The 16243-nt window shown below is 41.1% G+C and overlaps 1 protein-coding gene across 5 annotated transcripts in view; it reads right to left on the reverse strand.

The window, feature by feature from the left end:
• Nucleotides 1–16243, reverse strand: part of ptpra (protein tyrosine phosphatase receptor type A) — a 291473-nt gene that overhangs the window by 193090 nt on the left and 82140 nt on the right. For 4 of the 5 annotated variants that reach the window (XM_072576685.1, XM_072576703.1, XM_072576676.1 and 1 more), the window contains exons 3-4: nucleotides 7078–7157; nucleotides 6177–6485 (exon numbers count right to left, since the gene is read on the reverse strand). In XM_072576685.1, coding sequence (XP_072432786.1) covers nucleotides 6177–6485; nucleotides 7078–7150 — 382 coding nt within the window. In that variant the 5' untranslated portion in view covers nucleotides 7151–7157. The remainder of the gene's footprint in view (nucleotides 1–6176; nucleotides 6486–7077; nucleotides 7158–16243) is intronic. The other variant, XM_072576713.1, reaches the window with a different exon arrangement.

Here is a 16243-nt window from a genome sequence, read left to right on the forward strand (position 1 = left end):
TTTATGTAAATGACAAAAAGTACAGGACCCAGCACCGATCCTTGTGGCACTCCACTGGTCACAGGCCTCCAGTCTAAAAAACAACCCTCCACCACCACCCTCTGTCTTCTACCTTTGAGCCAGTTCTGTATCCAAATGGCTAGTTCTCCCTGTATTCCATGAGATCTAACCTTGCTAATCAGTCTCCCATGGGGAACCTTGTCGAACGCCTTACTGAAGTCCATATAGATCACATCTACAACTCTGCCCTCAATCTTTTTTGTTACTTCTTCAAAAAACTCAATCAAGTTTGTGAGACATGATTGCCCATGCACAAAGCCATGTTGACTATCCCGAATCAATCCTTGCCTTTTCAAATACATGTACATCCTGTCCCTCAGGATTCCCTCCAACAACTTGCCCACCACTGAGGTCAGGCTCACCGGTCTATAGTTCCTGACTTGTTTTTACCACCATTCTTAAACAGTGGCACCACGTTTGCCAAACTCCAGTCTTCCAGCACCTCACCTGTGTCTATCGATGATACAAATATCTCAGCAAGAGGCCCAGCAATCACTTCTCTAGCTTGCCACAGAGCTCTCTGGTACACCTGATCAGGTCCTGGGGATTTATCCACCTTTAATCGTTTCAAGACATCCAGCACTTCCTCCTCTGTAATCTGGACATTTTGCAAGATGTCACTATCTATTTCCCTACAGTCTATATCTTCCATATCCTTTTCCACAGTAAATACTGGTGCAAAATATTCATTTAGTATCTCCCCCATTTTCTGTGGCTCCGCACAAAGGCCGCCTTGCTGATCTTCGAGGGGCCCTGTTCTCTCCCTAGTTACCCTTTTGTCCTTAATATATTTGTAAAAATCCTTTGGATTCTCCTTAATTCTATTTGCCAAAGCTATCTCATGTCCCCGTTTTGCCCTCCTGATTTCCCTCTTAAGTATACTCCTACTTCCTTTATACTTTTCTAAGTATTCACTTGATCTATCCTGTCCATACCCGACATCTGCTTCCTTCTTTTTCTTAACCAAACTCTCAATTTCTTTAGTCATCCAGCATTCCCTATACCTACCAGTCTTCTCTTTCACCCTGACAGGAATATACTTGTTCTGGATTCTTGTTATCTCATTTCTGAAGGCTTCCCATTTTCCAGCCGTCCCTTTACCTGCAACATCTGCCTCCAATCAGCTTTGCCCTATCCTTTTCCATCACTATTTTAAAACCAATAGAATTATGGTCGCTGGCCCCAAAGTGCTCCCCCACTGATACCTCAGTCACCTGCCCTGCCTTATTTCCCAAGAGTAGGTCAAGTTTTGCACCTTCTCTAGTTGATACATCCATATCCTGAATCAGAAAATTGTCTTGTACACACTTAACAAATTCCTCTCTATCTAAACCCTTAACACTATGGCAGTCCCAGTCGATATTTGGAAAGTTAAAATCCCCTACCACAACTACCCTATTATTCTTACAGATAACTGAGATCTCCTTACAAGTTTGTTTCTCAATTTCCCTCTGATTATTAGGGGGTCTATAATACAATCCCAATAAGGTGATCATCCCTTTCTTATTTCTCAGTTCCACCCAAATAACTTCCCTGGATGTATCTCCGGGAATATCCTCCCTCAGCACAGCTGTAATGCTATCCCTTATCAAAAATGCCACTCCCCCTCCTCTCTTGCCTCTCTTTCTATCCTTCCTGTAGCATTTGTATCCTGGAACATTAAGCTGCCAGTCCTGCCCATCTCTGAGCCATGTTTCTGTAATTGCTATGATATCCCAGTCCCATGTTCCTAACCATGCCTTGAGTTCATCTGCCTTCCCTATCAGGCCCCTTGCATTGAAATAAATGCAGTTTAATTTATTAGTCTTACCTTGTCCCAGCCTGCCCTGACTGTTTGATTCACTTCTGTTCTCAACTGTACCAGTCTCAGATTGATCTCTTTCCTCACTATCCTTCTGAGTCCCAACCCCCACCTTACTAGTTTAAATCCACCCGAGCAGTTCTAGCAAATTTCCCTGCCAGTATATTAGTCCCCTTCCAATTTAGGTGCAATCCGTCCTTCTTGTACAGGTCACGTCTACGGCAAAAGAGATTCCAATGATCCAAAAATGTAAATCCTTCTCCCATATGCCAGCTCCTCAGCCATGCATTCATCTGCTCTATCCTCCTATTCCTGCCCTCACTAGCTCGTAGCACTGGGAGTAATCCAGATAGTACTACCCTTGAGGACCTCCTTTTTAAATTTCTGCCTAACTCTCTATAATCTCCCTTCAGAATCTCAACCTTTTCCCTTCCTGTATCGTTGGTTCCAATGTGGACAATGACCTCTTGCTGGCCCCTCTGCCCCGTGACAACATTTTGCACCCTCTCTGAGACATCCTTGATCCTGGCACCAGGGAAACAACACACCATTCTGCTTTTTCTCTGCTGGCCACAGAAACGTCTGTCCATACCTCAGACTACAGAATCCCCTAAACACAATTAATCTCTTGGAAGCTGATGTACCCCTCGTTGCATTAGAACCAGTCTCAATATCAGAAACTTGGCTGTTCGTGCTACTTTCTCCTGAGAATCCATCACCCCCTACATTTTCCAAAACAGCATACCTGTTTGAAATGGGTATACCCACAAAAGACTGCCCTAGGTGCCGACCTCTCTTACCCTTCCTGGAGTTAACCCATCTGTGTGACTCTATCTGAGACTTTCCCCCCTTCCTATAACTGCCATCCATCACATACTGTTGCTGTTGCAAATTCCTCATTGCTTCTATCTGTCTCTCCAACCAATCCACTCGATCTGATAAGATTCGCATCCAACAGCATTTATGGCAGATATAAACTGCAGTAACCCTTAAACTTCCACATCTGACAAGAAGTCCGTATCACTGCAAAGGCCATTTTTGCTACTTCACAATCTACAGACGCAGAAAATAACAGTCTTATTCCTCTACAAAACACTGCACCAGGTTAACTTATGAGCTATGGCTTATATTTTATGTTTAATCAAGAGACTTATGTCCAAAAAGATATCAAGAAAGAACCCATTGTACTCACTAATACAGCCTCTCTCTTGGACAGACTTAAACAACAATTAACTTATCTGATTCTATGTTGCGAACTTCGCCCAAACCGGTTCCTCCAAGATTAGGTTGAAATTCACTGTTTGTTAATTTTTCCAGATGCGCTCCGATGTCCAGCGACACATGAATTCAAAAACAGCAAAGGCAGTAAATGTGCAGGTTCTCTCTCTCTCCTGCACTGTCCTCACCATGTGCTTCCTTTGTCTGATCTTCTCCCTTTTAAAACTGCTGTTGTTTTGACTTTTTTTTTCCAAAGTTCCAAAACAATGCAACAGCATATAAAACAATAATTGCTGCTCTTGGAATTAGAGGAAATCACCTCCAACACCTAAAATACCTCAAAAAAAACCAGCTCTTACTGCCAGGATCTGGACCAGATTGGCCAATGGGCTGAGAAGTGGCAGATGGAGTTTAATTCAGATAAATACGAGGTGCTGCATTTTGGGAAAGCAAATCTTAGCAGGACTTATACACTTAATGGTAAGTTCCTCGGGAGTGTTGCTGAACAAAGAGACCTTGGAGTGCAGGTTCATAGCTCCTTGAAAGTGGAATTGCAGGTGGATAGGATAGTGAAGGCGGCGTTTAGTATGCTTTCCTTTATTGGTCAGAGTATGGAATACAGGGGTTGTGAGGTCATGTTGCAGCTGTACAGGACATTGGTTAGGCCACTGTTGGAATATTGGGTGCAATTCTGGTCTCCTTCCTATCGGAAAGATGTGAAACTTGAAAGGATTCAGAAAAGATTTACAAGGATGCTGCCAGGGTTGGAGGATTTGAGCTATAGGGAGAGGCTGAACAGGCTGGGGCTGTTTTCCCTGAGAGATGACTTTATAGAAGTGTACAAAATTATGAGGGGCATAGATAGGATAAATAGACAAAGTCTTTTCTGTGGGGTCAGGGAGTCCAGAACTAGAGGGCATAGGTTTAGGGTGAGAGAGGAAAGATATAAAAGAGACCTAAGGGGCAACTTTTTCACACAGAGGACGTGGTGCAGGCTGGTACAATTGCAACATTTAAGAGACATTTGGATGGGTATATGAATAGGAAGGGTTTGGGGGATATGGACCAGGTGCTGGCAGGTGGGACTAGATTGGGTTGGGATATCTGGTCAGCGTGGACAGGTTGGACTGAAGGGTCTGTTTCCATACTGTACATCTTTATGACTCTAAGCAATAATGAACAAGCTTTGGGAGTAACAAGGGGCGTTACTTACTGCAGAGTACCTGACCTCTCAACTGCAGTTGGATGCGATTCAACTTCTGGGGTGGTAGGACAGAAACATGGAAAGAAAGATGTTTGGATGCTATCTTGTTGGATACAATCATTCTCTGGTATTTGTGAGGAACAAGGTCACTTGCTATTAACCCGTCCAAGTCTGAACACTGGACAGTTTTGCTGCATTTGAACACAAATTCCAACATCAAAAGGAGTTGTTAATATTGCTAACATTCTGTAATCAACAGTGAACATCCCCACTTCTGACCTAATCTTGGAGGGAACATCACTAATTAAACAGCTGGAGAGGACTGAGCCTAGTACACTACCTTGAGGAACATCTGCAGGGAAGTCCTGTGCACAGGTGATTGGCAACAACCACCACCATTTGCTGTGTGTTGGTATGACTCCAACTAGGAGTGTTCCCCTGTTCCCACTAACTCTAACTTTGTAAGGGCTCCTTGATATGCACTCAGTTAAGTACTATCTTGATACCAAGGGCAGTCATCCCCTACTTCCCCTCAAGATTAGATCCTTTATCCATGTTTGGACCACAGCTGTAATGAGGTCAGGAGCAGAGTGGGCTGGGCTGAACCTAGACTGAGCACCAGTGAACAGGTTTTTGCGGAGTAAATACTACTCGTTAAATCTGTATCATTAGATTAGATTACTTACAGTGTGGAAACAGGCCCTTCGGCCCAACAAGTCCACACCGCACCCGCCGAAGCGCAACCCACCCATACCCCTACATCTACACCTTACCTAACACTACGGGCAATTTAGCATGGCCAATTCACCTGACCTGCACATCTTTGGAGTATGGGAGGAAACCGGAGCACCCGGAGGAAACCCACGCAGACACAGGGAGAACGTGCAAACTCCACACAGAGAGTCGCCTGAGGCGGGAAATGAACCCGGATCTCTGGCGCTGTGAGGCAGCAGTGCTAACCACTGTGCCACCGTGCCGCCCATCATTTTGCTAATGTTTGAAAGCAGACTGATGAGGTACTAATTGTAGAGTTAAATTTGTCCAGGCTTTTGTAAATAGGACATACTTGGATCATTTTCAACATTGACATCCACTAATTGACAATATTCTAATGGTACTGAGCAGCCACATACTTCCACAAACTCCACTGTCACTATAAGATTCATTGGTTTTGTACAAAACATAGATGATTGAATGGGCATGAATGTTCTATGAAGTGACATGGAGTAGATGAAGGGCTACTTTAAGTGCGTGGGTAAAAATGGGCTACCATTGGGTTGTGTGGAGCATGAGTAAAACTGCTTGTATTTAGGAACTCCAGTATCCAGAGTATGGTTCATGAATCTTGAAGGGCTACGAACTACACTTCCTTGAGAGGAGGGGGTGGGATTGGGTGTTGAGCGAGTGTAAGAGAGATTGAATGAGTGTGCACCACCATGATAGACAGTTTGTGAATGCAAGGTGGGTTTCACTACCTGCATCTTACTTCTATAGGGACACCATGGAGACACCAGTACTGGGGTGACCAAGAATTCCAGAACCAGAAAGTCTACAATCTATAGTAATTAGAGCTACATTGTAATAAAGAACTCTGTGTTCATTCTTCAAAACAAACATTTATACTTTACAACAACTGCAATGATCACCTACTATACATTCACACAAGCACTAGGTTAGTGTGTGATAAATGAAACCCATGCATATTCATCACTGAGCAAGTCAAATTTATGGCAATATTTTATTTTTAAAACTGCTAATTTTTTTAAAATAAAGGTATTCATATTTCTGCAACAATTCAATGTAAGAAATTTAGTTTTTTCAAACGTGACACATTCTTAGCAATTTCCAAGCAAAATAAAACTGAATAAAATGGCAGGATGAAACTTGCTCTACCTGATGTAGGGACAGCAGTTGTTTCGACTGACGACCCATTTATTTTTTCTTTCGATGTGATGGCTGGATTAGATGTTGCATTGAAATTTGCAATGTTTGGAGTCACGTCTTGCAAGGTCTTAACTGTTGTTTCAGTTGTAGCTAGTGTAGAATTCTCACTGGCAGCATCCGTTATATTAGACATTGGTGAATCATCTTCAATAATTAAGGTTGATCCTGGGTTGGGAGTAATCTGAGCGGTAGTATTTCTTCCTGGTAAACTTGAATTTGTTAAACTTGGAGTGGAGATGGTAGTGGTAGAAGGTGAAACTAAAAGCAAAAAGTAGATCAAAAACTGAAACTGGCTAAGGGCATGCATTTTAAAAAAAACATTTTACATGCATGAAGCAGTGAAAGAGAAATAAAAAAAAAGAGGGAATACAAGTATCACATTGAAAAAAGGGCTTTCATATCACACACCAATACTACACTGTATCCATTATAGATACACAAAGTAAATTCAACTTTGTTAGGCTACACTCAATATGCAAATCACAACTTTCAAAGTTGTGCAAAAATAGCTGCAAGTAAAGAAATACTCAGTTGACTCACTGGTATACCTCGTGCTAAGAGCTCTGGAATTGTTAATTTAAAAGAAATTTCAATTCCAAGTCCGTGGAACCTATGGTATAGGATTGCTGTATGAAATATTAAAAGGTATATGCTACTATTGGAACTTGATTTATAAACGGATTTAAATTTATCTTAAAAAATCTACTTAATGATTAAACATGTAATAACGAAAACTTTATTGCACAATTAATTTAAGAAGTGATTCCCGATTTACAGATTGGAAATGGAGTGAAGTGCCTCATTGTCACACTATATTGTCTCCAATTACACATTAGTTTTGATTTCCTACCTGTCGTGTTCTGTGCTTGGAGACATGTTAAACCACTGCATAACAGCAGCAAAATCAGAAACCAGAAATCCATGGTAAAGCTGGAATTAAAAGCCAAAACAATATATTAAGTATTTCATGCAGCACAATTCTCAATTGCTTAAGCACACTAAAATATAAGCTAATGCATTTGCATCTAAGTTTGAGATTCTTTTTAACCAAGAAAATAAACAAATGTTAAATTAGAAGATACCGGATGTCAAAATTACTATTCAGTACACAGCAATTTATTAACAAGGAAACTTTTTCTACAATTAAGAATTTGCTTTGAGCATTTCACTTGAGCACAAAATTTAAAAGTGACACTTCTTTCAAATGAGATGTTAAATCAAGGCTCCATTTGCCTGTTTGGGTCAATGTAGAGGTATCCACAGCACTATTTCAGATTCTTCAGACATTACCAAGTGTATCCACAAACTCTTAAGCAATTTCCTTTAATGTCCTAGGATATTATCCATTGGGTCTGGGGACTTATTAGCCTTTAGTCCCACTACTTTCTTTAATTTTTTTTTCTCCAGTGATTGTTCTTGCATGGATTCCTCTCCTCCTTTTACTGCTTGCTTACCCAACAATTTTTGAATACTAATATTGTCTTATGCTTGTATCAATCTTCACAGTACATGTTCAACTCTTCTGATTTCTCCTGGTTCCCCACTATTATTCCCCCAGCCTCATTTTTGAAGAGGCCTATGCTCACTTCGGCCTCTCTTTTCCTTCCCATACATTTAAAGAGGAACCTAAAAAGCTCAGTGTTTATTCCTCAAGTAGTAAAACTTGCACATAGATAAGTTTTTTAAATGCCTGACAAGTGTCAAATTTACTTCATAAAAATAATAAATTATGATGAAGAGTTTTTCACTATCACTGGCTGCATGAAGGGGCTTTGCAGCCAATGAAGTAATTCCTAGAAAGCTTAGAAGGGAGATGGCATTGCTTTATATCCTGAAGCTGAATTCACTATCTGAAACAGTGGTAGAGACAAAAACCTTCAACACTTTTGAAGGAAATAGCTGAAAATGCTCTTGAGGTGCGATAACCTAGAAGGTCACTGGATTTAATTGTATATGAAAATTAAAATTTTAAAATGCTCAGGAAAAAAAATTCAGATCAGGGAGCATGTGAGAACCAGTGAGTTTCGGAGGAAATATACCATTTAGGCATACCAAGATCTCCATCGATTTCACCCAGGATGTTCCCCCAAGAGAACACTCCAGTTTCACTGTAAACATTTGAGCATTAAACAGAAGCAAGTCATTTGGCTTGTCAAGCCTGCTCTACTATTCAATAAGATCATGATTGATCTGGTTGCGGTCACAACTTTACTTACCTGTTTGCACCCCATTGCCCTCGACTCCCATGTTTGTCAAAGATCTATTCAACTCAGTCTTGAATAAATTTAAAATCCCAGCCATCTGTATGCTAGGAAATACAATTGCACAGTGGCAATCAAACAAAAAAGTCTTAAAATATAAGCTTCATTCTTAAATTCTGCCCTCTAGTTCTCTTTCCCCCCTCAACAAGAAATGTTCTCTCGTAATAGTTCCCCAGGACGTTCTTTCAATCAGATCACCTCTCATTTTTCTAAACTGAACGGGATATGGGCATAACCTGTTCAACATTTCATCATCAGATAAGCCCTTCATCCTGGGAATAAACCAAGTAAAGTTCCTCTGTTGTTCTTCTGAAGCAACTGTATCTATATTCTAAAACCGAGTCAAAAACTATACAAAACACCCTAGAGAGAGTCATAGAGTCAGAGAGATGTACAGCATGGAAACAGACCCTTCCGTCCAACCCATCCACGCCGACCAGATATCCCAACGCAATCTAGTCTCACCCGCCAGCACCTGGCCCATATCCCTCCAAACCCTTCCTATTCATATAACCATCCAAATGCCTCTTAACTGTTGCAATTGTATCAGCCTCCACCATTTCCTCTGGCAGCTCATTCCATACACGTACCACCCTCTGTGTGAAAAAGTTGCCCCTTAGGTCTCTTTTATATCTTTCCCCTCTCACCTTAGACCTATGCCCTCTAGTTCTGGACTCCCCCATCCCAGGGAAAAGACTTTGCCTATTTATCCTATCCATGCCCCTCATAATTTTGTAAACATCTTACCTTCTCATGAACAGCTGCACTAAAATGTGCCTACTCATATTCCAATTCCCTTGCAACATTTGACATTTTATGTGCCTTTCTGTACCTGCAAACAAACTGTAAACAAGGACTTTGGACACTGTGCACACAGCTGGGCCACCACATCCCTCTGTACCATTGATTCTTGCAATCTCTCTATTCATTTCAGTGGTGTACTTTTTTTCTAGTCTTAAAGAGACTAAAAGAGACAAATTCATATTCGCCCAAATTACACTATCTGCCCACTTCTGTCTAAAACCTTCTGCAGACTTTTTACTTCCTTGCAGCAATCCACTTTCCTAACTATCCTTGGTTTCATCAGAAAATTTGGCTACCATGCACTCTGACCCTTCATCCAAATCATTGATATAGACTGATCACGGAGGAGCTTTGCCACTGTGGCCACCTTAGACTGTGCTCTCACTGCTGATGCAGAACGATCACTTGCTCCGATCACTGAGAGGAGCCTAGGAGGCCACTGCCTCCAATCCTGCCACCACCTTCGACCGCAGGAGGCTGCCACCATTCCTCACATGGCCCACTCTCGCTGCTGTGCTGAAGCCACCAATTAACCCGCTACCAAAAGGCTTGAAGGAAAAAAAGAAAGAAAGAAATAAAAGGAACAAATGTAAAATGAAAGAAAAAGGAAGACAGCAAACAGGAGCATATGAGCCCCAGGCTCAGGAGCCCACATGCAGCCTGCTACACTGCAACCTTGATTACAAATTTGAGAAATGTTCCAGTGACACATGTCAGACCAACAGGTTTATAGTTTCCCCGATTTCTGCTTCCATTCTTTCTTCAAAAAAGGAGTTAACATTTGCTATTTCCCAAACCGCTGTTACCTTTCTAGAATCTAAGGAATTTTGGAAGATTACAACCAATACATGTACTCACTGTACTGACACTTCTTTTGAGACACAAGCATGGTCCTGGGATTTGTCTGCCATTATCTCCAAGAGTTTTCTTAGCAGTTTTCCTGATAGTGATAATTCTTCTAAATTCATCCTTCCCTATTAAGTAACTGTTTTGCCTTGTTTCAATCAGGATCTCGATTCAATGTGTTATGTGAGCTATGTAATGGGGCAGATGTTGTTTTTAGATTGAAATTGTATAACATTATGTCCTTTTTTAAAATTTTCAAACTTTTAACCTTAAAACAAATTGATTGAGTGCCTTGAGCCCCTGATTTGTTTGAAATTCTACAATGCCTGTTTAAAAAGAACAGTTGGGTCATTGGCCATGCTTTAGCCAGATGAGAGTATTATATTAAAATATCTTTGCTGTTGTGTTTTTAATGCAGAGTGTTCACAAAAAGAAGAGTGCATTTTTAGTTTGATGTTTTGTTAAGATTTTCTATAGAATATTAGAACTTGAGGCTGGGCTGTTTAAATTCTTGTTAAGACTTCACTGGTCCCCTTTATACTGCACATTCAAAGAATGTTGATCTCTACCAAAGATGCCAACATGTAATTCCAACTGTTTAAATTAGGAAGTTTCATTTGGAGAACATATTTAAAAATATTCAGCATTTGTTTCCCACGAATATTTGAGATTTAAATCTAAACTGAAACTGGCTCTACAATTGCTAAAGCACAGGAAATATTTTGTTGTTTTCTTGCTGTTCCAGATTTTGGAAATACTTTTCCTGACAACTTTCACATTAGCCAAGTATTAATATGTTAGAGGAAAAGAATTTTTGAAAACCTGATTGGGGTCCTCCAAGGGTTTGATTTTAGGACCATTGTTTAGAATTGACTGAATTATTTAGGCAGTACAATTCAGAAGTTTATAGATTGTATAAAATTTGATAATGTCATAAATAGCGAACAGAGTAACAGACTTCAAGACAGAGATTGTTGAAATAGGCTAGCATAATTTAGTGTCGTTAATGTGACTGTCTTCATACTGATAACCACCTTGGCAAGGAAGGGATGAGGAAGGAAATGCAAAGATACTTTCAGCAGCTAACATCTTCTCTAGAATTTCTCTATGCACAGGTAAAGCTTGCCTCAGACCACCGCACACCCCTCCACAACCTGATCCAACGGATGCAATCAGCTCCCCAGTCATGAGCATGAAAAGTGAAGAACGTAACAGTGAAGAGGAAGTCAGTACACGCTGTGTCAGTGGCCTTCCTATCACATTAAACCACATGAGCTTTACCTTGTCTTTTGATCATTTAAGGAACATGAAGGTTCACTGACTAAGCTAACATCAAAACAGCCGGTTGGCTTTGTTACATTTAATAGCAGAGTGGGAGCAGAAGCAGCAAAGAGTGCTACGTTCAGCTAACCTGCAACTGCAGTTGCTGCACTGCACACTCAGATGCGCTGGTATCCTCCATCTGAAGTATCTCTGCAAGGACGGAAATGTTGTCACTTTTGTGAAGCATTTAATTGTCCTTACCCAAGAAATCAGATTTCTCCGTGGAGTGATGCACAAGGACAAACTGAATTTTGTTTTCAGGTTGGACTTTACTAAGGAACTTTTGGAGAACTGGATCGTTTTCACTTGATTTAGGGGGGATGGAGTGGTCACTAAGGACTGTGGATTTAAGAACTTTATTGGTGAATTTTTTTTTCCACATGGGAGTATTCTTCAAATTCTATTTACTGTAACGGACTAGTAATTTTTGTATTAATCATTGTATACTGTTTGTCAATAACTTACTTAAATACCGGCAGTCAGAGTCTTATGAAGGTTAGTAGTCACATCTCAGCAGTTATCATGAATGATAAAAGGAGGGAATGGGAATGTGTATAGAATATAACAGGTAGGGAAAGAGTTAAATTCTGTGCTCTGTGAAACAAGAGGTTCAGCTGAACATGACTCAGATCGGAAAAGAACTTCGTTAACAATGGAGTGCTGGAGGCAAGAGTAACGGGTTAACAAGGTGAAAAAGCATTCATTATGTGAAGCCAGTTATTCATTGTGTAATAGTAGATGGTTTAATTTTTACTGTTGACACTTGCTGATTGTAATGGTCACCCAATCAATATTTATGTTACCTTATCTGGATGCTCCTCCCTGTAAAATGAATATATAATTCATTGAGGAACTGCTGTTCCAGAGAAGATGGTGAACTCCTGTTTCTGTGCAAGTAGGCGATCGTTCTCTCTCCCTCCAGGGCCCAGAATAAAGATGAAGGATGTAAAGCTATACTGTGTCTGAGCGTTTTGCTTCAACTAAGGTGAGAGGACGGGACAACAATACCAGCATTGGCCTATGTCCCTCTAAACATTTTCTATTCATATACCCATCCAGTTGCCTTTTAAATTTTGTAATTGTACCAGCCTCCACCACTTCCTCTGGCAGCTCGTTCCATACACGCACCAACCTCTGCATGAAAATGTTGCCCCTTAGGTCCCTTTTAAATCTTTCCCCTCTCACCTGAAACCTATATCCTCTAGTTTTGGACTCCTCCTATCCATGCCCCTCAAGATTTCATAAACCTCTACAACAGTCTTCCCTCAGCCTTCGACACTCCAGGAAAAACAGCCCCAGCCAATTCAGCTTTGCTGTATAGCTCAAACCCTCCAACCTTGGCAATATCCTCATACATCTTTTCTGAACCCTTTCACAAGTTTCACAACATATTTCCTATAGCAGGGAGACCAGAATTGCATGCAGTATTCCAAAAGTGGCCTAACCAATGTCCTGTATAGCTACAAGATGACATTCCTTACCCAAATGTAACACCTCACATCTATCTAAATTAAACTTCAATTAGTTATTATTTACACAATACCAGTATCAACAATCAGAAATCATAACCCAAACTTGATTGGTGTGGTTAAGGAATGCTACATGCTGTTGTCAAAGTTAGGCAAAACCCCAACCTACCAGAGTACATCTGCTTCAAATGGATGCTTGAAACATAGGGTTTCTGCTTACAAAATGAACCAAATCCATTGCAACAGGCAAACAAAACAAAATAAGGAATAAACATGATGTCAATTGAACTGGCAAGTTTGAACACAAGGACTACATGCACAGTATTAAAAGATAATTTAGAGCTGGTCAGTAACAAATGCAATACACCAGAGGTAAAAAAAAAGTAACACATGACAAACTATGTTACTGCAGTTTTCCAACAGGAGAAAAGGTTCGCTGAGAATGAATCACTGAAACGAAAGCACTGCATTTACTTAGTTGGGAAGGGTTCAAAAGCCATATGTGATGTATTAAGGGGGAGGGGTTCGTTCTCCTTGTCCTTGGAAGGACATACTTGTCATTGAGGGAGTGTAAAAGGGGTTTGCCAGACTCATTGCTGAGACGGGGAGGGTTTGTCTTGTCACGTGACATTGAGGAAACTGGATCTGCATTCTCTACAGTTTTGAAAAATTAGAAGGGATCTCATTGCAAGTTACAAAAATTCTTACAGGCCATGACAGACTGGTCACCAGGCAGACCAGAGAACATGGTCTGAAATGGCCTACCCCTTATTTTGAGATGGAGATCATGAAGAATTTCTTCACTCATGGGGTAGTAAACCTTTGGATTCTGTTATCCAGAAAGATGCAGAAGCTCAATCATTGAGCATATTCAAATAGATATTGATAGATTTCTTGAAATAATTACATCAAAGGATATGGAAATATCCCAGGAAAAAGAGTGTTAAAGTAAATTAGCCATGATCAAATGGAAAGCAGTGCTGGGCTCAACAGGATTGAATAGCCTATTCTGCAGCATCATTACACCCTTCAGTCACACATAGACAAAATAACTGAGCTCTGGAGTGAGGTGACTTGACATCAAGACAGGATTTACTAAGCATGGCATCAAGGAGCCTGAGCAAATGGAAGCAATCAGAATCAGGGAAAACTCGGCTGGTTGGAGGCATGTCGAGCACAAAGGAAGATGGCTGCACTGTTGGAGGTCAATCATGTCAGCCCCAGGTAAATTAATACAAAAGCTCTTCAAGATTGCATTCTCAAGTTCACGGACTATTCGACGCCTTGAGCTTATTCCACCATGGAACTGGATCCTGGTTGATCCAACCCTCATGTCCACTTTCCTGCCCTTTTCCCTTAACCCTACATTCCCCTACTGATCAAGAACAATCTCTGACTTAAATATACACAATGAGATCCAAAGACAGCCTAAGGGAAGGAATCTTCAATTTCCTGGGTCCAGGAATCTTCAATTGTATCATTCACAGAAGTGGAAATGCTGTTGATGACCTAAGACCATCAGACATAGGAGTGGAAGTAAGGCCATTCGGCCCATCGAGTACACTCCGCCATATAATCATGGCTGATGGGCATTTCAACTCCACTTACCCGCATTCTCCCCGAAGCCCTTAATTCCTTGTGACATCAAGAATTTATCAATCTCTGGCTTGATTTTGCATCCCGGCCTCCACTGCACTCCGCGGCAATGAATTCCACAAACCCACCACTCTCTGGCTGAAGAAATGTCTCCGCATTTCTGCTCTGAATTGAACCCCTCTAATTCCAAGGCTGTGCCCACGGGTCCTAGTCTCCTCACCTAATGGAAACAATTTCTTAGCGTCCACCCTTTCCAAGCCATGTATTATCTTGGAATTTTCTATTAGATCTCCCCTTAACCTTCTAAATTCCAATGAGTACAATCCCAGGATACTCAGCCATTCCTCATATGTTAGACCTACCATTCCAGGGATCATCCATGTGAATCTCTGCTGGACACGCTCCAGTGCCAATATGTCCCTCCTGAGGTGTGGGGCCCAAAACTGAACACAGTACTCCAAATGGGGCCTAACCAGAGCTTTATAAAGTCTCAGTAGCACATCGCTGCTTTTATATTCCAACCCTCGAGATAAATGACAACATTGCATTCGCTTTCTTAATCACAGATTCAACCTGCATGTTTACCTTTACAGAATCCTCGACTGGCACTCCCAGATCCCTTTGTACTTTGGCTTTATGAACTTTCTCACTATTTAGAAAGTAGTCCATGCTTGTATTCTTTTTTTCCAAAGTGCAAGATCCCAAACTGTCTAGATCCTTCTGCAATCTCCCCACTTCCTCAGTACTACCTGCCTGTCCACCTATCTTCGTATCATTGACTGTACAATGTCTGCACATGCACAGTATCTCGTAGTTAAGCAGTGCATGACCACAGGTGCAGGTCCTAGACAACATTCAAACTCTGTCTGATAAGTAGCATGTAACATTAGTGCCACAAAAGTAACAGGTGATGACCAGCCCCAAAGAGATAATCTAACCATCATCCCTTGACATTCAATGTTATTACCATCCCTAAATCCACCGGTATCAACATCTTGAGAATTACCATTGACTGGAAACAGAAATTGGTCAGCAACATAATTACTGTCGCTACAACAGCAGAGTAGTAGCTGGGAAGTACTTGCTGATAAGACAGAGATGAGTTTATTCACCATAACCAAAGTAAAAGGCAGGAGCACAATACAGTACCCTGCAAATGCCCGCATGAGTGCAGTTCATCTGCCTCCATTTTGAAATCCAAATTCTAAAAATGATATTAATGTATGTAGTTACACAGCTTTAATCACACTATTGGCACCAGTTTGCTGGGGACTCTTGATGCTGTACTCTGTCGAATACTACTTTAATATCAAAGGCAGTTGCTCTAATCTCACCTTTCGATTTCAGCTCTTGTCCATATTTGGGCCAAGGCTACAATGAGGTCAAGAGCTGAGTAGTCCAAACTAAGGGTCAATAAGCAGTGCCAATTGTTTGGACTGTTGACAACTCCTTCTATCATGTTATTGATAGAAGACAGATGGGGCAGTAGTTGGCCATGTTGGATTTAACTTGCTTTTTGTGGACAGGATATAGTTGTGCACTTATCCACATTGTTGACATGGTGCCATGTGTCACTGTCCTGAAGTAGCTGAGGAGGGGGCTGTGTGGCTAGTTTTAAAAACATTGTGCGTGGATGCAGTGTTGATGGCCCAGTCAGCATTTGACCCAGAAACGATGAAGGAATGACAATACACTGACATGTCAGAATGGTGTATGG

Source organism: Chiloscyllium punctatum, chromosome 1, assembly GCF_047496795.1.
Source record: "Chiloscyllium punctatum isolate Juve2018m chromosome 1, sChiPun1.3, whole genome shotgun sequence".
In the NCBI taxonomy this organism is placed as follows: Eukaryota; Metazoa; Chordata; class Chondrichthyes; order Orectolobiformes; family Hemiscylliidae; genus Chiloscyllium; species Chiloscyllium punctatum.